Source organism: Lutra lutra, chromosome 2 (genome assembly GCF_902655055.1).
Source record: "Lutra lutra chromosome 2, mLutLut1.2, whole genome shotgun sequence".
Lineage (NCBI taxonomy): Eukaryota > Metazoa > Chordata > Mammalia > Carnivora > Mustelidae > Lutra > Lutra lutra.
Window position 1 is genome coordinate 127,183,296 of NC_062279.1, and position 24,706 is coordinate 127,208,001.

Sequence of the window (24,706 nt, forward strand, 5' to 3'; positions counted from 1 at the left end):
TAATGCCTATCATGGGTGGAGGAAATGGCCTGTTTGGTAGCCATCTCTGGAATGTAGCTTTTTTTATTTTTATTTTTTTCCAAAATAGTAGTACTCTTGCAATGGCCAGGAAATGGAAAGTTTATTCTTTTTTTTTTTTTAAAAGATTTTATTTATTCATTTTACAGACAGAGATCACAAGTAGGCAGAGAGGCAGGCAGAGAGAGAGGGGAGGAAGGAGGCTCCCTGCTGAGCAGAGAGCCCGACGTGGGGCTCAATCCCAGGACCCTGGGACCATGACCCGAGCCGAAGTCAGAGGCCCAACCCACTGAGCCACCCAGGTGCCCCTGGAAAGTTTATTCTTTAAAGGTAGTTTAAACCCTAGTTTTCCTGTCTAAATTAATTTTTTCTATTCTTATTACATATATTTTAGTGACCTGCTATTGGTAATGGCTATTCTTACGTGTTTTGAAAACTTTTGCTTTTAAGTAAATAATGAGCGGGTGATAATAGCATTTTATGGTATTACCCTGTTACCTTTTTTACTTTTTTCCTTCTGTACTACTATTCCATCAAATATTCTTTAGAAGGCAGACATAAATAAGCCTTTGGTACCTCATAGTTTATTGATGGCTGCTTCTTTTAGACTTGGTGCTTCACATGGGACTCAGAAGTTGTGCTCCCAGGGTCTTATATTTATGATTAGGAGCAGGGAAGAAAGGTGTTGGATTTTAAATCTTTACTATTAATGTTTACTTTATTATAAATATCGGATAGTATCATGGTTAAGCAATTAAAGTCATATAAAAGGTCAGAAAGAGGAATAAAAGTTCTCATCCCATTCTATCTGAACACTTTGGTCACATTTCTCAGAGATAAATAGGATTAATAATATCCTTTATATTCTTACAGAAATTTTCCATGAATATGCAATTGTTGTGTGTATATATTCTCTTCCTCTATCCTTTGTATGTGTAAAAGGACCTATATTTCAGGTTTTCCTCCCTCCCTTACGGTTTGCTTTTGTTTAATATGTCTTTGGCATCTTTCCATATCTGAGCATATAAATCTTTATTTTTAAGATTTTATTTATTTATTTGAGAGAGACAGAAATAGTGACAGAGAGCATGAGTGGGGAGGAGAGAAGCAGGCTCCCTGCTGAGCAGGGAACTGGACCTGGGTCTCAGTCCTAGGAGTCTGGGATCATGACCTGAGCTGAGGCTCCTGCTGAGCATATAGATAGAACAGAAGAGACTTTTGAGTAGGTAGAAGTAGGGATAGAAGCTCAAAATTGGGAGGCCACGGTGACAGACTGCCTTTGTTGTTTGGATGTGAATTCCGTTATTCCCATGTCAAGGGAAGTTAAATAAATTCTAAATACAAATGATTGGAATGTTTTGTCATAGCTGCTCTTCAGTTGCTATCTCTAATTGAGTCAGTGATTACAGAGACCTGTGAGGGGTTTGATTGTTTTTAGAGCTCATAAGCAGGGATTGGATTATTTATAAATTTGGCAGATGGGAACTGCTTGTGATTTGTTTAGAACCACTCAAATTTGTAAATTCTTTAAAATCTTGAAAAAAATTTTTATTGACATTTAAATGCTGAGTTTACAAATCATGAAGAATTTACAGTGAACTAAGGCGTTAGAGCACTCAGGCTTTTATTAGTAATGTTTGTACGAATAAATACTGTAGTCATGATTATCTGGTCAGTTATAATCTTTTTTGGGAACGGTGGTTATTTATTGCTAATATAAACACTGAATATTTTCAAGTGTGACATATTCACAAAAGCTCTATAGTAGCTTAGGCAGCATTTTTTTAAACAGATTTTGATATATGACATTATAAAGGACATTTTAAAAAAGTTCCCATTTTAGGGGGTTTGAAATATTTGGACAAGGTTAAAACTTTAACACTTAAGATCTAAGCAGTTTGTCATTTACATCAAATATATGACTTTTTTTTTTTTTAATCAGATCTAACCCTTGCTTAAAGTGAGGAAGCTGGATTTGAGTTATAGTCACACTAGTATTTTTAGACTCAGTGAGCATATGAATTAGATAATGTTGCCAGTTTGAAAACTTCCGAGCAATTAATGTTGTCTTTAAAAACAGGTAAGAAACCAGCTGGATTTCTTTCACATTCATTTGGGGAATAGAAGATTACTATCAAGTATAGATCATTATTATATTTGGATACTTTGTTACACTGGGTATTGTGTATGCCACAGAAGTTAAGAAGGTGACTTCTTAAGAAAATACAAAATTTTTTTTTTTTTAAATAGGGGGTATTCAGTAACTTAGGAATCAAAGTATCAATTACATAATGTTTAAAAATAATATCCAAATTGTATGACCTTATCGAACAGAAAGGATGTAGCTCATTATAAAATACTTTTTATGTAACCATGAGTTGGTGTCTGAAAATATTCTCCTTTATATACATTTTTATATTACACATTTTCTGAATACATCTTTAAATATAGTACATTTAGGTATCAGAATAACTTTGACAGAAAATGGAAGGACACCAGTAAATTTAAAGATAATATGATGGGGGTTCCTGGGTGGTGTAATTGAGTGTCTGACTCTTGGTTTCGGCTCAGGTCATGATCTCAGGGTCTTGAGATCAAGCCCCACAGTGGGCTCTGTTCAGTGGGAAGTCTGCTTGAGATTCTCTTTTCCTCTCCCCCTCCTGTTCATGCTTTCTCTCTCTCTCAAATAAATAAATCTTTAAAAATAATATAAAAAGAATAATGCCATTTAAATGTCAATTAGATACTAAAGTGAAAGCATTTCAAAATCTGTAAAGCCAAGTGAGCATAAGATACACTTTGTATATGAGAACTCAGTCATTCATCCAATAGTTTATTTTCAAATACAGTATATTTATTTATTCATGAGAGACAGAGAGGGAGAGGGAGGCAAAGGGAGGAGCAGGCACCCTGTGGAGCAGGGACCCCAATGTGGGACTCGATCCTAGGACTCTGGGATTGCGACCTGAGCTGAAGGCAGACGCTTAACGGACTGAGCCACCCAGGTGTCTGCACTAGTTTATTTTAATACATAGCATTGCTTTAGGTGATAGCATAGAGAAGTCCTTACAGGTGTTTAATTGAGTACCTTCCAGAACTTCTTTAGAGTGAAATAAGAATGAGACATAATGGCTAATACTTTGAGGAAGAAGCCTGACTTTCTACCTATGAGCTGTAAGATAATTAAAATCACTAGGGTGTAATCCTTACTATAACTGTAGAGTTTATAGCCTGATAAATGGTCTTGTTATGCCACAGAGAGTAATTCTAGTAACTGGACAGTTTCTTTTCCTCAAATTGGACCCTCTTTCCCAGGAATAGCACTGAATAAACATCTTCGAATTCTTAATTATCTCATTCTTTTTTTAAACCCCTTCACTCCTTATCCCGGAAGTCATTTCTCATTCTTTATTCCTCAGAATCACATACCAGTCATGTCTCCCTGGGACCACACCCAGGTCACTGAACTTGTTCACTCTTCAGTAAATTCCTGAGCCACCTTGGGAATGGATTCCTTCAGCTAATGGTTGCTCTTAGTTTCCGGGCATGCTGATGTATTTCCTCCAGTTTCAGTCTGAGGAATTTCAAGATTTCAAGGTACTTTGCTATCTCATTTATGTATGCCGTGTCCCACTGTAATCCTTGAATGGCAGTCAAGTAACTTTTATAGCAGTTATCACAGTGAAGCCACTTGTCTAGTTTACCGTATCTTCTGTTGGGCCATTTCGTATCTTGTTCACCCTTTCTTGGGTATCCAACTCAATACAAATTTAATCGAATTAATAGAGTAGTTAATCCACTCATTTTAACCTGTGTGAAGAGAAGATTGAAGGAGAGTGGTTTGCATGTAATGTCCACAAGGATGGTCATATAAATAGTGCCTGTGCTTGGTGAGGAGTTGGTGCCTAGTTGTCTTGGCATGCCCCTGCCTGCAGTGGAGGTGCCTGAGGATTGGCACTGGATGCATCCAGCCAGGGTCTTTTGCCAGAAACCTCCTTTGACTTGGCCTTTCCAGGCAATGTTATTATAATTAGGCTTCCTAGGTAGTCTTACTTTCTTTGGACAAAGTCCCAAATTCCTAATAATTAGTATTTTTATCTGCCTAGCTGTTCTGCTTCACATGGCAAAGGGATACTCCAGGCTCTTGTAAATTGCCTCACCTTGAGTCACTTTTGATGAAACCAGGCGGAGTGGGTGAGGACTGAACCCAGAGTTCTGGGTGTGTTTTATTGTAGCTGTCCTGAGGCTATTTTATGCAGGACCCTCTCCATGGTATCTTATTTTCATATTTAATTAAAAGAGGATCTCTGTTCTTTTTTTTTTTAATATTTTTTTTTTATTTGACAGAGAGATCATAAGTAGGCAGAGAGGTAGGTAGAGAGGGGAAAGCAGACTCCCTGTTGAGCAGAGAGCTGGATGCAGGGCTCCATCCCAGGACCCTGAGATCATGACCTGAGCCAAAGGCAGAGGCTTAACCTACTGAGCCACGCAGGCGCCCCGAGGATCTCTGTGCTGAAGAACTCTATAAAATTTCTAGAGACACACATATGGCACATTTAGGTGATCATACAAAGCAAGAATTGATTATTGAAGAAAATAACACATTGAAAAGTAGGGTGAAAAAGTTTTTAAAACAAGATGGAATGAGTGGTACAAAATATAAGTGCTTGTAATTGGAATGGTAGACCATGCCTACTGGTTTTTCGCTGAGACCCCCAGAGGAGAAGAAGGGCAGAGAAGCCAGCGTTAGCAGAGGCTGAGAACAGTAAGAGGCCTGGCCCAGCAGAGGCAAGCCTAGCTGAGGGGGAGATGTTAGGAGAGATGCTTGGGTAGGGTTGTGAGGGTCCAGGTGGCAGAAAACATAGGAGTTTCTGGCTGGACTAATTTGTAAGTGTGCAGCAGACGGAGAGATTTGTATAAGGAATGACTTGATGTGGTCACCTATTAGAGGGGATTCATTTATTGTAATAATCAGAAGGGCTAAGAGATTGCAGGCACAGAGAATGAAAGGGAGGTGCTTAAAACTATACAGATATAGGTGTTTGAAGACAAATCGGTGAGGCAAAGTTAGGGGAACTTGAAAGAGTCCTACATTATGAATCGGTAAGGCTTGGCAGTAGGATAAAAGGTAAAAAGGAAAGTGTATTAGTAAACAGTTGAGCAAATAGTAAGATTCTGGTTATGAAGATGCTGTGCAGAGTAATATGGTATGTTGCATGTATGTTGTCAGATATTACAGTGCTTTGCCCAGAATGTCGTGCTTCCACTTTTGGCTACCTCTCCTTACTCTTTAGGACTCTGCTCGGGGAATTTTTCCCTGACTCCCATCAAGCTCTGTTCCTGCAGAGCCTTGTATCTACCACTGTGAAGCACTAACCATGACTGAATTTCTGTTGACTTGTCTGTCCTCAACCAGACCAGGAATTCCATGAGGTCCGGAACAGTTCTTTTTCTCCAGCGCCTCCAAGTAGATTCGGTATTCACGTGTTCATGGGGTGCATTATACGCTATTATATCTTCTTGTGCTTTCTCTGAAGTGTTGTTTTACTTATTACTTACTACACTATCGTCTAGATAATAATCAGCCATGCCCTAAAGAGTCAGCAAAGGTAATGATGAGGAGGGCCCTCTGTTTCTCACACTGGCTTTTATTGGTCAGATGTTTGAAGCATACCACCACTGTATTGTGTATCTTGAAGATACTAACGCGTACTTTGATTTCTTGATACAGCAAGTAACCCCAGGTGAGATAAATCAGCCTGATGTCAAGGTTTAAGTGTGTTAGAGCAACAGAGGAGGAGATTCTGCCGGCACTAACCCCTGTTACTATGCCAGGTTCCCTGGAGAAGTATAATATAGCATTCTCAACCTTCATTTCTCAACATCTTTCAGGGTGGATGAAAATGGAATGCGTTAGGAGGAAAATACTATTTTTACTCTTCTTTTACTTGCATAATTTTGCTTTAGAGAGTGTTTATATATATGTGTTTAGGAGCATCATTCTATTTTGGCCAGTGCTGGCGTTTTTCATTTAGTTGAACTGGGTGTTTTCTCTAGGAGTTGTGTTTGAAGGCTAGGAGGAAGACTTTTTGACTGAAAAGGATGCTAACTTCTTCAAGCTCTTTTTAGGTAAATTTAAGTTGTCTGAGTTAGTGGAGATGTGATCAGCACTGGTTTTCTTGTGTCTAGTCTGGGGTGGGAGCTGCACCTCTTTTGGGTCACATCACACCCTTTTTTTTTTTTTTTTAAAGATTTTATTTATTTATTTGACAGACACTGCGAGAGAAGGAGCACAAACAGGGGGAGTGGGAGAGGGAAAAGCAGGTTTCCTGCTGAGCAGGAAGTGTGTTGTGGGCTCCATCTCAGAACCCTGGGATCAGGACCTGAGAAAGGCAGACCCTTAATGACTGAGCCACACAGGTGCCCCACACCCTTACTTTTAAGGAATTCCTCTTTAGGTAGCCCTTCCTTCCTTTGTTCCTTACTTCCTTCTTCCTTCATTCCTTCCTTTTTTAAAGCTGCTTGGTGTAAATAGGCTTTGGGGAGCTTGAAGTTGTTTTTAGGAAAAAATGGTCTTTTGCTTTTTCCTCTTCTCCCTGTGCCTCCTGTTGGAAGGGAAACAGGGCTGCCCTCCCTGGAAGGTTGGAGGAGACTTTAGATGTCAGTAGTTGATATTTTCGGCATGTGGTGACTGGGCAGGAAAGACAGTCCTTCCAAGTGGGGAGTTGGCCACAGGTGTTTGGTGTGGATGCTTCTGACTGGAATGGGCCTGCCCCAGGCCAAGTTATAGATTGCTGGATGTTAGTTATGGGTGAATGGGGCTCTGCAGAAAAGGGATGGGTGGGTTCTAGGACTATGACCCCGCCCCCATGGTATGAAACCTTAGCGCACAAGGTAGCCCATGACCCAGATCCCAAGTCATGTCTGGGCTGCCACTTGGTAAATTGTTTTATTAATGGTTTTTGAAGAATCAGTTTGTGAACAGAAACTCACAAAGCTTAACTGGTGTCTCAGGGAGAATTACAGATTAGGGGCCTAACATTTGAGTCAATCATATAGGTCTCTTTTGTAGGTGGGAACAGAATACAGTGTATGATGGGTTTCTGCCTTTTTGGTCTGCTCTTTAGTAGGTCCATTTAGAGTGGAGCTTTGGGTTTCTAATTTCTATCATGTTCTAACACAGTGTTCTAACACAGTGGTTCTCCACATTTTAACCCACACTGTTCCTGTGCTCTAGGCTACGAGAAACATACCACATTCCAATGCTCTGATTCCCAATGAGGGGGATCTTGGGATGTACTTTTCTTGAGGGGCTGGGTGTGTACTTCTGACTTGAAAAGCCCTCCTCTCTCATCAGGAATCATTGCCCTGCAGTAAGATCAAGTTCCTAAAAATACCAAGGGAATCAGTAATTTCAGTTTGGGAAAGCTTTTTGGATTTCTTTGGAGAGCTACCTGTGCGAATATGACCAGGGAATCCATCTTTATAAGTTCATTGACTGGCTTTTAGTCTCAGGTCACTGTCTGCTAATAGAGTCTCTTACCTGGTAATGCTGGAGGTCTATTATCACGGGGAAGGAGTTAGCAAGAGCAAGTTGGGCCAGGTGTCTCTCTGTCTGGCTAGGTTAGGTTGGACCAGGCTGTAAGGAGTTGGGTGAAGTTCGGTGAAATAGGATTTGGTGTGAACTTGGGGGAGGAGCTGCTTAAACTTTTTTTGATTTCATTTCCTCACAAGTAAAGGGGAGGGAGCTGGATCAGCTACTATGTCTGGTTCCTTCCTCTTGGAGCTTTGAATGCCAAGGGGTTGGAAATGGCTGGAGGAGATAATTGCTTTCCTAATACCCCATTTATTTTGTTCCTGCAACTCCAGGTTATTTGGCTTTTAGGATTATTTTAGCAAAATTTGCCTGAGAAGCATAATCATGCCCAGTGCAGTGTAAATATTCACACATTCAGGCACAACCTTATCCCCATCCCCCATATACACACGCAAAATATGAATCTGTCTGTAGTGAGGAAGCACTGTGCTCATTGCTGCGTGTTTCTTTCTGCTTTGCTTGCTGCCAGTCAGCTAAAAAGACTCCTGGAGTAGTTGTAGTGATAATGTCACTGGAACTAGAGAGAAACGTGGCACCTTAAGGAGACCTACTGATTCGTGACTTCGCCACCCCTCCCCCTTTGAACCTGTTCTGTTAAAGATTGCACCTAATTGACCTATGTATCTTTGGTCTTTTTGCTGTTTACAATTCAAATGCTACTTAAAGCCAATTGTTTGCTTTTGTATGCTGTAAATCCTGGGCTGCCATCTGAAGCACAACTTGATGATTGTGTATTATCATCTTGGGTTAAGTGCTGTCTCATTGCTTTGCAGGCTGCCTGCTGTTTCCCGGGGAGATCATGAAACGAGGTCGCCTTCCCAGCAGCAGTGAGGATTCTGACGACAATGGCAGTAAGTCCTGCTTTGTTGTTCTTGGAGCCTTCCCGGGTTTGGGTTGGTGTAAAAACATGATTTTTTAATGTAATGCTTTAAATAGCTGAGGCCCTTCACATATCAGGCAGGTCAGAGAAAGCCAAGGCCTCTGAGTGTGAGACTGCAGGTCTGTAACCAAGTCTTTCTGGTAAGGTTGATTGCAGGCGGGCATTCCTCAGGCTTCCTGTTTGTTATCCAAGGATGAACAAGCCAGTTCCAAGAGTCACTGGTGTGTCTGTTTTTCCTAAACATCATTTATGGCACTTAGACTTGCTATTTATGAAGAGGTAACTTAATTGAAGCCAGTTAATTATCAACTAGTCCAACCTAATACAGGGGTAGATTGAGTGTGATGTGTGAATATTAAGTATAGGTTTTTAGTGAGGCAAGAGTCCATGCTCTTCACTTGACTTTTAACGTGACTGTATTTAATACTACTCCTGTCTGCATCTCTGCTCTCTGGCATCCTCGTATTTTCACAGTGCAGCTGAGAACCAGAAGTTGGCTTCCAGGCAGTCAAAATAAATGTCATACAGCTTCTGTGTATTGAGAAGCTAACATACTACTCAAAGAGTTCTTCTCGGATAACAAGGGAATTTTGTACCTAGCACAGTGCCTGAGCTCCAGCCTGTTGGCTTATGTTTTAGGTTACAGATGAAACTTGGGAAACCTGCTTGCTCTGCTGCATGATGGGAAAGGTATTAGGCCTGCTTTCAAGGAACTCTGTCTTAGACATACATAAAATCTAGGTCTGACAGAAAGTCACTAGGGGAGTAACAGAGATGTCTTTTTGATGCTTGTTGGAAATGTGTGTGTGTGTATATAAATATATATATATATATATATATATATATAGAGAGAGAGAGAGAGAGAGAGAGAGAGAGAGACACAAATTCAGAGGACAGGAGGACCAGGGAAACACCAGGATTGACATTTGGGCAGGTCCTGAAGGATGAAATAGTTTTTAGGCAAACAGGATTGTTTTCCGTTTTCTGGTCTGGAAGTCTTCAACAGAGTAAAAGCTGTAAATTATAGACAGCAAGCCTTTGCTGCTAAAGGTGGCCACACTGACAGCCATGAGAAACCTACTGGAAGGGACCATGAAAATCAGAAGACCTCAAACACGGCTTCTTTAGGGGACTTTGGGGACAGGCGTGGGGCAGTGGGATGTAGATTTGGTGGCTGTTGGAGCAGTGTCAGGTGTTTAGGGTACATGGAGTGTTAAGTTGTGACAAGATCATGAAAGGCTGGGTTTGACGAGCTAGGGGATCGGGGACTTTGGGGGCAGATGGTAGGAGCTGCTGATGTTTGGCACAGGGGAAGAGTTAACTGGATGAAGGAAGGAGAGGCATGGAGGTTTGGGGGCTGCAGAGAGCAGGGCTTCCCTTTAATTTCAGGGAGAGGTGTTGAGGGTTGGTGCCCAGGCACAGGCAGCTAAAACCACTTGGGAGAGCCCTTAGGAGAGCCTTCTGAACTTCTCAGCGCTTGTCTGTACACAGCCCTCACTACCTGTTTTTTGCTCTGATATTTACTTAGGCTTTTTACTCCTTGAGGCAAAAACATGCTGATATTTCTCTTCTGCCCCCTGTGGTGCCTATCAAAGTGTCCTCAGGAGTCATAAGTACTCAATAAATGCTTGCTGTTTGCTTGAATACACAATTTTGTCCTATAGCAATTTTAAAAATGTCTTGCTTTTTAGGTTCAAAATTAATCAGAAGAAGGTTTCATGAATTACTTTCACATACTAATAATGCTGGATACAAGGCTTGGAGTCCTGTTTTAATATATTTTTTGGCATTGAGCAGCAGGTTTATGCTCACTGTGTTTGCTCTTGTTGCTGCTTCATCTCTTCCCTGAGAGAGCTGGGTTAGAGGAGGTTCTCTTGGAGGCACCTGGCTGGCTCAGTTGGTAAGGCATACAACTTCTAGTCTCAGGGTTGTGAGTTTGAGCCCCACGTTCGGTATAGAGATTACTAAAATCTTTTTTTTTTTTTTTTAATATTTTATTTATTTATTTGACAGAGAGACAGAGCAAGAGCGGGAACACAAGCAGGGGGAGTGGGAGAGGGAGCAGCAGGCTTCCTACTGAGCAGGGAGCCTGATGCGGGGCTCGATCCCAGGACCCTCGGATCATGACCTGAGCCGAAGGCAGAGGCTTAACTGACTGAGACACCCAGGCGCCCCCCCTGAGATTACTAAAATCTTGAAAGGAAGACAAGGTTCTCCTGGAACATTCTCTCAGACTTACAGCCTTTCCCTCTCTGGTCTAGAGCTTCCCAACAGGATGGAAATGTTCTTATCTGCTGTAATTGAGGAACTCTGGGTTTTAAGATTTTGTTTAGTTTTAATTAATTAAAATGTACATTAAAAAAAGTTGCATGTGGCTACTGACGACCATGTTGAACAGTGCAGTTCTGGGCCGTGGCCCAATCTACTCCTTCTCAGCTGCACAGAGGCTCCTGATAGCCCCAGAGGCCCTTGTATGGGTCTGTTTGAGCTGCCAGAACAAACGGCCACAGGACTGGGTGGCTTAAGCAACAGGTAATTATTTTCTCACGGTTCTGGAAGTCTCATATCAAGGTGTCAGTAAGTCTGCTGTCTTCTGAGGCCTCTCTCCTTGGCTTGCCTTCTTACTGTGCCCTCACACGATCTTCTGAGCATGTGCATCCTTGGCATCTCTGCGTGTAAATGTCTTCTTAAGGACATCAGTGAGATAGGATCAGGGTCAACCCTAATGACCTCATTTTAGCTTAATTACCCCTTTAAAGGCTTTTATCCAAATGTAGTCACATTTTGAGGTACTAGGGGTTAGCCTCCAACATAAGAATTCTGCAGCCCTAGAGGACCAGGTGTTTCATCTAAATAGGATTTTCCACCTAGAACTCTTGTTAGAATGGAAGGAGGAAAAGAGTGCCCAAATTCGCCAAAATGTGTCCATCAAAAGTCACCTTAATGGGGGGGCACCTGGGTGGCTCAGTGGGTTAAAACCTCTGCCTTTGGCTCAGGTTGTGATCCCAGGGTCCTGGGATTGAGCCCCGCATAGGGCTCTCTACTGGGCAGGGAGCCTGCTTCCCTTCCTCCCTCTCTGCCTGCCTCTCTGCCTACTTGCGATCTCTGTCTGTCAAATAAATAAGTAAGTCTTTAAAAAAAAAAGCTACATTCCTGTCTGTGCTGGCCTCCCTGAAGAAGGTAGAGTCAGAGCATTAAGGAGCATTAATATTTACAGAGGGCTGGAGGGTTAAACTAGGTAGACCACAAAGCTGGGTTCTGTCCTACTCAGGCTAGATAGATGAGGGGAGCACGACAGTGCTACTAAAAGGTAGGTGGGCCATCCTTTTGTCATATAGTTGGTTCAGTATAAAGTGTATGTTGATGCTCTAGTACTGGACTGTCTGTCCAGGCTTAATGATTTGGTAATTATAGTAGACGATGATACAGTAAACAAACAGGTCTCATTAAGAACCCTTGGAGTCCCAAAGCTTATAGAAATACATACATATTGACACCATGGAATACCCTTTCAAACCCTCTCTGAGGGCAGTTGCTTCACAGCAGAGGCCTCTGGTACCAGACGGCTTTGTGTTGGAGCCCATCTTTTTGTGTAAGCCCATGGTGGTCTGATTGGGCTGCTTTCTGCCCTTGCAGTGTGGACCCTAGAACCAGGCCTGCCCTCAGGGAAGTCTGGGCACTTGGAAAGTCCTGATTGCAAGAAGGGTTGGGTGTGTGCAGTGGCTGCGCCCCAGCCTCTCCAGCCTGCAGCCCTGACAGAATTTTGGCAGCAGTTCCCAGCCCAATGCAAAACTTGTCCAAGTGGAGGAGAGGCAGCTGCAGACGTCAGCGTGGGGCCACAACACCAGCCGCAGCCACGGCGGGGCCCTGCTGGCCTCTGGGCTGGAGTCCTTTGCTTTGTTTTCTGGCCTGATCCAGGGGAATACCAGTGTGGTATTTACAGTTGGGGATGGATGGGCATTTTCTGTGCCAGTGCAAGCCCTCATCCAGCTGCATTTGGAGTTGTTGAAGCCTTTCTCCAGGTGCCCTGTGGAGGGCTGGCCCTACAGTTAGACGAAATAGCATTGGGGTGTTCACAGGCTGTGCCTGTAAGAGCTGGGCTCCTGGGACTGGGTGGCCCTCACTAGGTTGAAGTTACATATTGTGCCAGGGTGTGGCCCCGGGAAACAAGCCCTTCATTTCCTGCTTCCCAGCCCAGGATCCTCTGTCCTCTGGAGTTTTGGCAAATGTGGGAATGGGATCCACCAGCTATTATCAGTATTTCCAAAACCTGAAGGAGATTGCATTTTTATCTTTGGTAAAGCTGCAGAGGCTAATTAAAGCATTGAGTGTCCTTTCTTTTGGCAGGAATTATGGATTGTTATCTCAGGCCAATTAACAGCTCTGATCACCATTCTTCTATTTTTTTTTTCTGTAAAGTAAGACAAGAATTAAATATTACTTAATGAATACTGTCCATTTGGCACACTTTTTTTTTTTTTTTTCTTTTCAAAATACGGGATTTTTGGCTGGAATAAGGGAACCAAATGTAAATGATGTTTTTGGGTTTTTTGGGTTGTTTTTAATGTGCCTCTCAAAGACAACAGAGGGAAAGGGGGAAAATTATTTATTTATTTATTTATTAGGAATAATGAGAGAAGTGTGCTGACACTTGAAAGTTTTTCCTGAAGTTGTGAAGCAGAGCTTCCTTTTCCTGTTGAATTTCATAACTGTCAGGACTGGGACTTCCCTGTGGGAAGGCCTGGAGAGTGTTGCTGGGGGTCTGGAAACAGGTACCTTGCGGACCCTCTGGTCACCTAGTTTCCACACCTGTACTAGCCCTGAAACATGTTGTCTTCTCCAGTTAGCAGCTGAGCTCTGCTCCATCACCTGTGATGATGAATGTGCAGAAAAAGAGTGCTGAGCAAAATTCAGATCTACTGGGCGCTTGGGTGGCTCAGTGGGTTAAGCCGCTGCCTTCAGCTCAGGTCATGATCTCAGGGTCCTGGGATTGAGGCCCGCATCGGGCTCTCTGCTCAGCAGAGAGCCTGCTTCCCTCTCTCTCTCTGCCTACCTCTCCATCTACTTGTGATCTCTCTCTGTCAAATAAATAAATAAAATCTTTAAAAAAAAAAAATTCAGATCTACTAATTTTGCATTTAGTAACTCAGGTTGGTGAGTGGTAAACATAAAGTTATGTGAGGACTTTAGTTTTTCTCCAGCTTATAGGTAAACAATGAGAGAACAAAATTTTAGTGGATGAAATATACTTCTGCTTTGTACTTCTTTATGTCTTATTGCATTTAATGAGTTTCCTTCCATCTTTCAATAACTTGCTGTCATTTTCTTAATTCAGTTGGCTGTGCTTGGTTACCTTCATGCAAGTCGTTCAGTGGTTTCTCTTTTGCATGCTTCCACTTCCATTCATAAATTGACTGTACCTTTAATTTGTTCTTTTCCCCCTTCAGTTGCATCTTGTGACACTCAGGGATTGTGTAGGCATTCTTGAAATGTAGGGGATTTTCGGTTCAAATATTGCAGAATGTGTACTGACACACAGAGGTGGCTTTGCCCCTTTTCAAACCAACGTGTGGCTTGGCTTTGAGAGGCAGAGCCAGCATCTTCTTGGGCTATAGGAGCAGTTAGCACAAAATGATCTAGTCCATGGGCTAGTCTTCTATAGCCATTGGACTTGGGTGTCGGCAGGAGCACTGGGTAAGTGAAATGTGTGTGTCCATTGGTTGAAGGCACAAGTATATTTATGTTGAAATATTCCTGAGCCAGTTTTTTGGATATATGCATGAAGCTTTTGTATTTTGGAATGTGGAAGTGAGTTGGACCATGGAGCTAAGCTATGCTGGGATGGAGGAGATGGGGGAAGTGTAGGGTCAGCCCCTGCAAGAAACAGCAATTATATTAGAGTCTTGTCTTCTATCATGCAATTAAAGCAAATGGTTAATAACTACGTTAAATTTGCTTACTTTCCGGTGGGAATTTCCACAGCCTTGCTTTATTTGCACAGGGCTGTCCCTAGCTTTGAAGTAATGCATAGGGGTGTGTCTTGGATCTGTGCTTTTGTGACACCACTTGCCCTGCCAGACTCCGATACTCATTGGTCCCTAAGTTCCTTTCTTTGTTAAGCTGGTTTAACATTCCTGAAGACACCAGCATGTGATGTAGTGTCTAGAAGCAAAGCAGTGTTGGAGACCTAGGAGATTCGGTATTTGGTGAGTGGTGCGGTTCTTTCAGAGTTTGCATTTTGTGGTGGTGTCAACACCCAGACCACAGTTCGTTCTGATTTCTAAACCTCTCGTGGGCTCCACAACCTGTTATCACACACGGGTTACCAGTGGAGTGTATGCAGTAGGTAGTAGATTTACTCTTGAGGTTTTTCCTTATTTTAGATCTAGGGCAAGAAGCATGGCTATTTTTAATTTCAAAGGAGAATGTTCGAAATACCTGCCTAGTAGGACCCGAAAAACAGGGTTGAGTGCTCTGTGCACATACGGGGTCCATGCTCGTGATGCTGTGATCTGTAAGCCTTTTATAACTTTGATTGTTACCCCACAGAGCTCTGTTTCAGTGGGAGTTTGGGGCCATTAAAATAAGATGCTTTATCTAATCATTCTTTCCAGTGTTTAATAGAGAATTGTTCTTAAATGGTATACATGTCCAGAATTTTTAAAGTCACTTAAACTTGTCACTAGAGTGGACTTTAAGTAACCCTGTTTTGTTTATGGACAGTGAAGTAATTTTAGACATCATTGCCAAATTTCTAGAGTTCCCAACTCCTCCTAAAAGCAACGAGAAAATAAAAAAGAATTTTACTTGCTATATTCTTAGTTTAATTTGCCATTAAATGTTAGCATTCTGAAAACAAAAACAAAATGCAGTACCAACAAAGTGTGATTTTAGCACATGGTTTTTAAGAACTTACAGGTGTCTAGTGTTTTGCTGTAGCATAAATCACTATCTCCTGGTCCTTGTGGTATTTGAAATACTCTTGGTTCTGTTTTTTTTTTTTTTTTTTTTTCACCCAACATACTTAAAAAAAAGATTTCTGTAACTTTTTTTTTTTTTTTTTTTAAATTAAAAGGGGTTGCAAATTATTTTGCTTGAGTAATACTCTGGGAGCTTCTTGACCACTTGAGAGCATTGCTGTGGAGAGAACTGGTATAATACTGTCAAGACCTGAGTCTCTTGGCCTGTAGGCTTTCTGCGAATGTTTCTGTAGATGTTGGGGCATTCCTGTCAGGAGGCAGTGGCCCAACAAGTTGTCTTTAAGTGCATTCTTTTTTTTTTTTTTTTTTAGATTTTATTTATTTATTTGACAGAGAGCTAGAGATCACAAGTAGGGAGAGGGGGAAGCAGGCTCCCTTCTGAGCAGAGAGCCTGATGCGGAGCTGACCATGACCAGAGCGGAAGGCAGAGGCTTAACCCACTGAGCCACCCAGGCACCCCTTTAAATGCATTCTTGCTTTATTTTCCATGACCTCGTTTTCCCAGAACTCAAACATATCTTTTTTTTTTTTCTTTAAACCTGTCTTCTAGGGGCACCTGGGTGGCTCAGTCGGTTGAGCGCTGGCTCTTGATCTTGGCTCAGGTCATGATCTCAGGGTTAATATCCATCTCTGAGTTGGGCTCCTCACTCAGTGGGGAGTCTGCTTGAGACTCTCTCCAACCACCCCCCAGTTGCCCTCCTTACTTGTGTTTTTCTCTAAGATAAATAAATAGATCAGTCTTTAAGAACAAAGCAAAACTTATCTTCTAGTAAGTAAAACAGATATATTCTTGGTGCCTGCCACCTTCAGTTTTTGAGTTACAGTGGTGGTGATTCTTGTTGAGCATGGCTGTTCTCAACAACACTATACTTTTTTCCACTTAAAAATTTTTTTTGAGAATCTGCTGTGTGCACAATACCAACTTAGGTATACTGTATGTTGTAAATAGTCACCTCTGTCTTGGGCCTGATGGCTCTTGACAGTACTTAAAAGCAAGTAAACCAGAAAAGGGATTACAGGTAAAATACCTGCTGTTGGACATGGAAGGATCCTCTAGTTCTCTATGCAGATTCTCACCTATATGCAAATTACCTGTGTGAAGTAAAATAGAGCATTATCTTTTCCTTTACTGTTAATGGATGATAGAAAATCATCACTTATTTTCTGCATGCATTTAAAGTATGCAGTTTTGATACATTTTGAAATGTTTATACCCATGAAATCATAACACTCAAGATAATCCTTCTCTCTTTTTCCTAATCAACCTCTGATCTACTTTGTCACATAGCTTAGTTGTTACCTTCCAGAGTTTTGTGTAAATGGAATAATGCAATATGTATTCTTTGTCTTCTTTCATCACAGAATGATTCCAGCATCATGTTGTATGTATCATTAGCTCATTTTTCCCCTTATTGCTGGGTGGTACTCCATTGTATGCACATACCATAATTTGGTCAGTAAATTGTATGGATACCACCGTATGTTTACTTATTCAGTTTGTGGATATTTGGGTGATTACCAGCTTTTGGCTCTAGTGAACATCCCTTTTGTCAGTTAAAATTTAAATTTTCCCTTTTCGCCAGTCTTTCTCTTTCTGCAAAGTGAGTTCAGTAGATTACTTTTTCTCTCCTTCCTTTTGCATTAGTTAAATTAGAAGGAAGAGGGACAGACTATTTCTGGGTGGACCAGCATTTCCCTTGGATATTACTATTATCAGATACCAAATTTGGAGCATCTTTGGATTCCTGGTTTTAAAAGCAAATGTGGCCCAGACATTTTCAAGAATATAAAAGCAGTCCTAGGAAAAGTTTCTGAGTGATTGCCATTACTTGGATTGTGTTCTTGGCCAGCAAAACTGTGTACTTCCTGGAAATCTTGGAAACTACCTGGGAGGGACTTCTGACATCCCCAAGAAGAGGCAAGAGTGACACAAAAACCAAGAATGAGCAAATTTGGGGGCACCTGGCTGGCTCAGTCAGAAGAGCATGTGACTCTTGGGCGCCTGGTTGGCTCAGGGTCCTGGGATTGAGCCCCTAGTCATGTCAGGCTCCCAGCTCATGGGGGAGCTTCTCCCTCCCCTCCTCATTTGTGCACTCTCTCTCAATCTCAAATAAATGAATAAAATATTTATAAAAAGAAGAGCATGCAATTCTTTTTTTTTTCCCGTTTTTAAAAGATTTTATTTATTATTTGACAGACAGAGATCACAAGTCGGCAGAGAGGCAGGCAGAGAGGGAGGAAGGGAAGCAAGCTCCCTGCCCAGCAGAGAACCTGATGTGGGGCTCGATCCCTGGACCCTGAGACCATGACCTGAGCCGAAGGCAGAGGCTTCAACCCACTGAGCCACCCAGGCGCCCCAAGCATGCAATTCTTGATCTTGGAGTCCTGAGTTTGAGCCCCACATTGGGTATAGAGATCACTTAAAACTTTTTTAAAAAGTGAGCAAATTTATTTTCTGCTTTAACTCTGAAAGTATTAGACTATAAAGACTCACCTCCCCTCTATATTCATTTTAAAAGTATAGCAGTGGAATGATTCTTCTAAAATTTCTGGTTTTCTTATATTTATAATCCTTTTCCTAGTAATTCAAAGGAAAGGGGCCATGCCTTTTTTTGCCCTGTGTCTTCTTTCCTCTCCACAAACAGTTGGGCATCCTTCTAGAGTTGTTTGCACTCTTCGGTCTGTTCTCTTCGCCTGTGGGCTGGCCGGAGGAGGGCCTGCAGGACCAGAGGGTGAAGAGACCTGTCTGAAGACATGAACCATCTGCCTGCCTCTCCAGGTTCCTGAGTTGGCTTCTGTCTCTACTTTTTCCGCTGATGACTGGACATAGAGATTTTGCAAGTTGGGTTTGCACTCCTGTGTGCCCAGAATATTTCCTTCAGTGTGGGAGGAAACATTCTTACTGAGTAGAGTCTAAAGAGACATACTCACTATTCTGTAAGGAAGAATTTTCTAAAATATTTACCGAAAGTACAGTAGGGCCACCTGTAGGAAATGTAATTCTGCTAACCTAACAGCAGTCAGTTGACCCAGTAAGAGCCTTCAGAACTGGTGATCAAGGGTACTACCCCCATCTGTGTCAGAGGAGCCTGGAAATCTCCTTTAGTCTCCGTCATTGCAAATCTGATGATAGGCTTATGTGTAGAATCTGTTTCTTAATGTCTCCAAGGTCTTAAGGTGTTTTGATTCTGTGTCCCTCGTCTCTGGAATCCACAGAGATAAAAGCTTCCTACTTGAGTGGCAAATGATTTTATTGGTAGAAGGCAGTTCCTTTAGGTTTGTGCTTTTATTTTGCGGAGGTTTGTTCATTTCTGGGAAACAGTACAGTATGTGTTCAGGTTAGAGGTGAGTGATGAGGAAGTTCAGCACCTGCCAGGGGCAGTTGTGAGGGCTGTTTCAGCTCTCTGGTGGTGGTAAGGTACCCACAGACAGGAAGCCACTGCAGTTGACCAATAAAACAAGTGAGGAGGCAGAGGTGGAGGTGGGAAGAGAGGCGGGGATTCTGAGGTATTGGTATTTGCACTGAATATAACTCGGCCAATGGTTGGATGTATCCTGAGTGAGGAGAGTCTAGGATGACTCTTAGATTTCTGAATTCTAGTAGAAATGGTAGTGGTATTCATCAAAGTAGAAATAGAAGAGGAATAACAGGTTTGGGTAAAATGTTGAGGCCAGTTTTTATCGTGTGGAGTTGATTGACCTAAGGAACCCTGAAGTTGATGTCTTATCTGAAGGTGAACGTGGACCTGGAGCTTGGCAGGGAGGTGAGAGTGGAAATGCGAGTCTGACAGTCTCCTGGGCACATTGGGAAGACCCAAGGGCAGGGATGACCTCTCCATGGGGAGAATACTTGGAACAAGAAGGAGAAATGCTAATGTGTTCAGGGTTCATCGAAGACTGAAGTTAGCACTGAGTAGATACCAGGAAAAAGAATTCCCATCCAGGCTGAGGGAGCATCTCAAGCAGGATAGAGTTCATGCTGCAAAAGAGGTCTTAGGCCTGAGAGGGGCTTAGACATGGTGGCATTTAGGAGATATGGGTGCCCTGGTAGGGCTTCTGGATTCTGTGGCCTGGTGGGGAAGTGGCTGGATCATAGAGCATTAGTTAGTTGTGGAAGAAAGGCACAGAAAAGACCCTGTTGGCATTTTTTGGGCAAGGTGAGTAGGCAATTTTAAAAGTTAATTGGCCATAGCACTTAGTCTGGTGCAGTCTGAGCTTCCCCGTTTCAGGCCATGCAAAGTTCTTAGGTTTTGTGGAGTCAGAACTGTTTTTTAATGTTTTGGGGGGTGGCATTATGATTTAACATAATGATCTAGCATTTAGAAAGTTTATTGAAAACTCAAATGCTTTTCACATTGTATTTACCAATGTGAAAGACTTGGAACCTCTTGAAGTGCAGGCCTACAGATGAAGGTTCTGCATGGGTGATACGCTTAAAATGCCCCCTTCCTGTGTGCTGTTACCTGGGCTACAGAGCGAGGACGGAGGGATCTGGTTAGGCCTGCTCTGGAAAGTGTGTGGTTTAAGTACTGAGAGTGGAAGAACATTGCCGCTTATGTTGTGGGGAGGCACTGAGGTGAGCCTTGTTGAATTTGGTTAAAAAATCTCCTGTGGGAGTCCTGGGGTGGCTGGCTTAGTTGGTTAAGGGTGTGCCTTCAGCTCGGGTTGTGATCCTGAGACCCTGGGATCAAGCCTGGGGCTGAGCAGGGCTTAGCAGTGAGTCTACTCTCTCCTGCCCCCATCCTTACTCTCTCCCACCCCCACCCCTTCTCTCTGCTCCTGCCGGTGCCTGCTCGCTCACTTGCTCACTCTCACTCTCTCTCAAATAAATAAAATCTTTAAAATTACCAAAACCCTGTGAACACACAGTGATTTGTGTACTTTTAATTGTTCCTCTTCGGATATTTGTCTTTAGGCCTCTCAACTACTTGGTCCCAGAATTCCCGATCCCAGCACAGGAGAGGTTCCTGCTCCAGACATGAAGATCGAAAACCTTCAGAGGTATTTCCTGAATGATGGTGTGACTGTGCATGTCCTACCGTGTGCATGAGTACATGTGGTTGGCACACACCTGGTTGATTGATACTGATGTCTCTGCAATCGTGGGCAAATTATCTAACTACTTTGGCCTCAGTTTTCAAATTTCTAAAATGGGGGTGACACAGGTGTTTGCCTCATAGGATTCTTGTGAGGATTAAGTGGGGTTAATACACAGACGTTAATACATACTAAGCACTTAAAATAGTGCTCAGTAGTAAATGTTAGCTATTATGATTAATTATATTCTTTTTTTTTTCCTTTTCTGTTTCATCTTCGCTGGCTCCCAACAACTTTTCCTCTGGCCAGGAGATCAGCGGGTTCGGCTGCTGCCAGTCCCTGCCAGCCTCAAGTTAGTTTTGGCCATGAATTTGTGGCTTATTTGGCAACAACCCATTGTAATTCTGGGAGTTTTGTTTCGGCGATTACGTTTAAGGCTTTTTTTTCCCCCTTCTTTTTCGATTTGTTTCTCATCTTCTATTTTCCTGCTCCCCCACATTTTGTTACCTACCTCCCTATTATCTATTGTCTCTTTATTTAAAGTTGCTTTTAGGTGCGTTTCTCTGCAGGCCTTTGTTGATTAGGGTCCTCTACCAGGCCTGAGATAGGTTTTATTTGACAACCTTGGTCAGGCTCTGAGGATTTGAACGATCGCAGAAAGGGCATTTTAGTTTATTACAGTTTTCAGGTGGGCAGGCTGTGGGGAGGAGGGCCTTAGGTTCAGCCCCTGGTTTTGTGTTGCCTTTTGAATAGATGGCTTCAGAGGCTGCCTCATCCTGTAGCTGTGGAGCCGAGGCCTGTGCTCCACCAGCTCCTTCTTTTTCTGGGTCTGTAATGGGAGTGCTGTGGGTCGCTGGCTGTGTTGAGGTTAGGAGTTGTTAGTTGTGGAATACCATTCTCCATGAGGAATCGTAGTAGAAAACCATCCCAGGAGACACTTAAACATTAGATCAAACCTTCATGGGAAGGTGGCCGTTTTATTGCCATCGTTTTCCCAGGTCTTTGTCATTTTTGATCTGCCGTGCTCTCCTCCTTTCCTGTGGGATCTGAGCGGCTCTGCCTGTCTTTATTTCTTAATTCTCTCTGCTGCCTCCACAACCAGTGTCCTCCTGTTCACGCTACATGCATTTCTGTTACTTCAGGACAATAGTATGGGGGGTTAGGATGGGGGAGCTAGTACTGGGTCTGAGGGGCACCGGGCAGCAGGAGGCTGAGCGGCATGGATGGCACCGGCCTTATCCCTGACCCGTGGTTTTTTTTTTGTCTTTTTCCCCTAAAATTCTGAGTTGAGCTCTTAGTTCAGACTACTTTACACATAGGTTAGCGCTAACATCGAATCCTGCCAGAGACTGGGGAGTCTGTGTAGGGCATCTGTTTCAGTTCTTGACTGTCCTCCGAGTCTTTCCGTAAAGGAAGGGTGGGTTGCCTTTTCTCATATTGTTGCCGCAGTTTGATTTTCCTCCTCCTTTGGCTTACTCCCTTGTTTTTTACTGGCAAGGCTTAGTTGGAATGTGTTTTTTAACTGATTTGCTTCCTGAAGATGTAGACTTGTGATTTTTGTTTTAAAGCACTTTTCTCTGGTCGGGGGAGAAGGGCTTAGGTGATACGGGTCCTTTGCATCTGGGCTGGAAGCCTGCTTCGGGGGCTCAGGGCTGCAGGGGAGCCTGACCTTGCTTGTGCTTTTGCAGATGGTGCACAGCCAGGTTACTGCTTGTTACTGGGACTTGAGAAACGAGAAGTGGCATAGTGGGGAAAAAGTCTGTGTTGAAAAAAACGGCAGGCCAGAGAAATGGACTTTTTACTCAGACACTGCCCTCAGACTTTATTATGGTGAAGTTTATTAAAGTGATCACCAGTCTGAAAAGCCACCAGGAAAAACAAATATGGACCTATTAACAGGCCTATAATGTGAACTGTGCTTCACAGCTTAAGAAAGAACTCCCTGTCCCGAGAAGAGAGAGTTCAGCATTGTGACTTGTGTAAACAGAGAGTGTAGCTTACAGATGCAGGCATGCTTTGTGCCAAATACAACTTTGGGCCAGCGCTAATGCCAGGGTCAGAGCTTCCTTATGTAGCCCTGAGACACTGGTGGACTGAGGACAAGGCCCCGTCTGGCCGCTGGCGCTGCACTTCTGCCCTTTTCCCAGTTGGGAAGAGCAGCCCTGCGAGGGCCACTTTTGCTCTTGTCTCTACCTCTGATGAGAGATTGAGGAGCTCTGCCTGTAAAGGGGTGCTTTGGAGTTTTGGGGGGGTCGGTTTTAGGTGGGGTGAAGAGAGGGTAGAGCAGCTTGCTTGCTTTCTTTTTTTCTCCTTCCCTCCCCTCCTTTCCTCTCAAATACTGCTTCCCTTATAGAAGTTATACCAGGTAAACAAACATGTGTAAACATGCTCTTTACAAGCCCTTTTTCTGACTTGACCCCACTGGTCTGTCGTTGCTTCTTTCCCATATTTTCCCCACATGTACTTATGTGTGGCACCTGCCAGCCAGGACCCGACTGCCCGGGTACCTTGCCGCAGGCCCTGGTGCTCTGGGAGGCAGGAGCTGGGTGGTGGTGGTCTGCGTATGGGAGAGGAGGCCTGGCAGTTCTGGGTTTTGGCTTGAAGTTGTTGCATGGTTAGTGGAGTTTTATATCTTACCAAAAGAGCACCCTTGAGTGAAATCTCAGCAGCCCTCTTTTGAATTGAGAGTTTCTAGAGTTTTGGGGAGGAGGACAACAAGGTTGCTTCGCTGCTGTCAGAGATGCTGCAGGCTTGTGGAGTTGATGAGGAAGTGAGAGGCTGGTGTGAGCCATTGCCGCCCCCAGCCTGAGAGGCCAAGGGGCGCGGCAGGCCAAGGGGTTCCTGTAATAGGTCAGACCTGGTCTCTGCTGATACAGTGACCTTGTTACACGGCAGCTCCATGGTTACCCTGCAGCTGCCAGCACTCTGAGTCAGAATGCAAATATCACATGTCAGTGACCCTTTCTTTCCCTTTCCAGGTGTTTAGGACAGACCTGATCACTGCTATGAAGTTGCATGACTCCTATCAGCTGAACCCAGATGAGTACTATGTGTTGGCAGATCCCTGGAGACAGGAGTGGGAGAAAGGGGTCCAGGTGCCCGTGAGTCCAGGGACCATCCCTCAGCCTGTGGCCAGGTAGACGTGTCTCTCCACCTGCCATTGCCTTTCTGCTGACAGCCAGGTGCCTGAGAAGAGCAGTGAACTAAGAGGGGGGCCTCAAGTGGCCACAGAAATGTGTAGAAACATGCTTTAGGTCCAGAGGGAGTGATTTTGTGGGCCATGGGCCTCCACTTAATATTCCAGCCATCTTGGGAAGGTGCTGCTCTCTTACGAGAGGAGGGCAAATTCCAAGACGTTGCAGGGAGGTGACTGGTTGAGGGGAGGAAATTGGGATGTTTACACAACTGCTGCTTTTTTTTTTTTTTTTTCCCCTCACCCCACCCCCAGTTGTGTTCACTCTGGGGAGCAGTTCTGCTGGAGAGGAGTGCCTGGCTTCATGGCTGTTGTGGGGATAGGTTCCACTCTGGAGGAGGGCAGGTGTGAGGAGACCTGCCAGGTTATGGTTGTGTGGAAGGGGGGCTTCAGAGGAGGGACGTTTGATGAGTTCTCTTATTATTTTATTTTATTTAAGTGTCTTGTGGGTCCGGGGCCTTGATGACTTGCCTCCGCATGGAGCTGGGGCCTGTTTGCCTCTTCCTTCACTGTGCTGCTCAGCTGACTGTGGACGCCCCTCATAGGGAGGGAAGATTCAGGGCCTCTGCGCTCAGCTAATGCCTGGTTTCTCTGCTGTGCTGTTGTTTAGCTGCCAGCTTTGTGAAATGGACTCTTTTACCGTTGCTGATTATTGTTGTTTTGGGGTCTCTGTGACAAATGTCCCCTTAAATGTGCAAGCTTAAATGACCAATCCGATGCTTCCGTAGGCCAGAGTCGTTGGCCCTGCAGGATAAACACCATGTTTGCCTTCGAATCTACGTTTGGGGCACAGCACTGTTTTCACTATTTGGATGGCAGTCCCCATCCAGAATTACTCGCCAGGTCATTTTTTTATTTGGGAGCCCAGACCAAGAGCAGTACATGTTAACCACAGCTTATCGAGTTTTTAGCTAAAGCCCTGCTCTTGGTTGAGTCGGAGAAATAACTCCCTTTGGTTTGCCTGTTTTACCTGTAGGTAAAATCACTCTGGTAGTTACGAG

The 24,706-nt window shown here is 43.5% G+C and overlaps 1 protein-coding gene across 12 annotated transcripts in view; it reads left to right on the top strand.

Moving 5' to 3' along the window:
• JADE1 (jade family PHD finger 1) overlaps nt 1-24,706 on the top strand; it is a 61,322-nt gene that overhangs the window by 10,299 nt on the left and 26,317 nt on the right. For 8 of the 12 annotated variants that reach the window (XM_047718421.1, XM_047718424.1, XM_047718422.1 and 5 more), the window contains 3 exons: nt 8,389-8,466; nt 20,391-20,476; nt 23,491-23,648. In XM_047718421.1, the coding sequence (XP_047574377.1) occupies nt 8,415-8,466; nt 20,391-20,476; nt 23,491-23,648 (296 nt within the window). In that variant the 5' untranslated portion in view covers nt 8,389-8,414. Of the gene's footprint in view, nt 1-3,484; nt 3,616-8,388; nt 8,467-20,390; nt 20,477-23,490; nt 23,649-24,706 lie in introns of those variants that run through there. The other 4 variants (XM_047718426.1, XM_047718427.1, XM_047718429.1 and 1 more) reach the window with 2 other exon arrangements.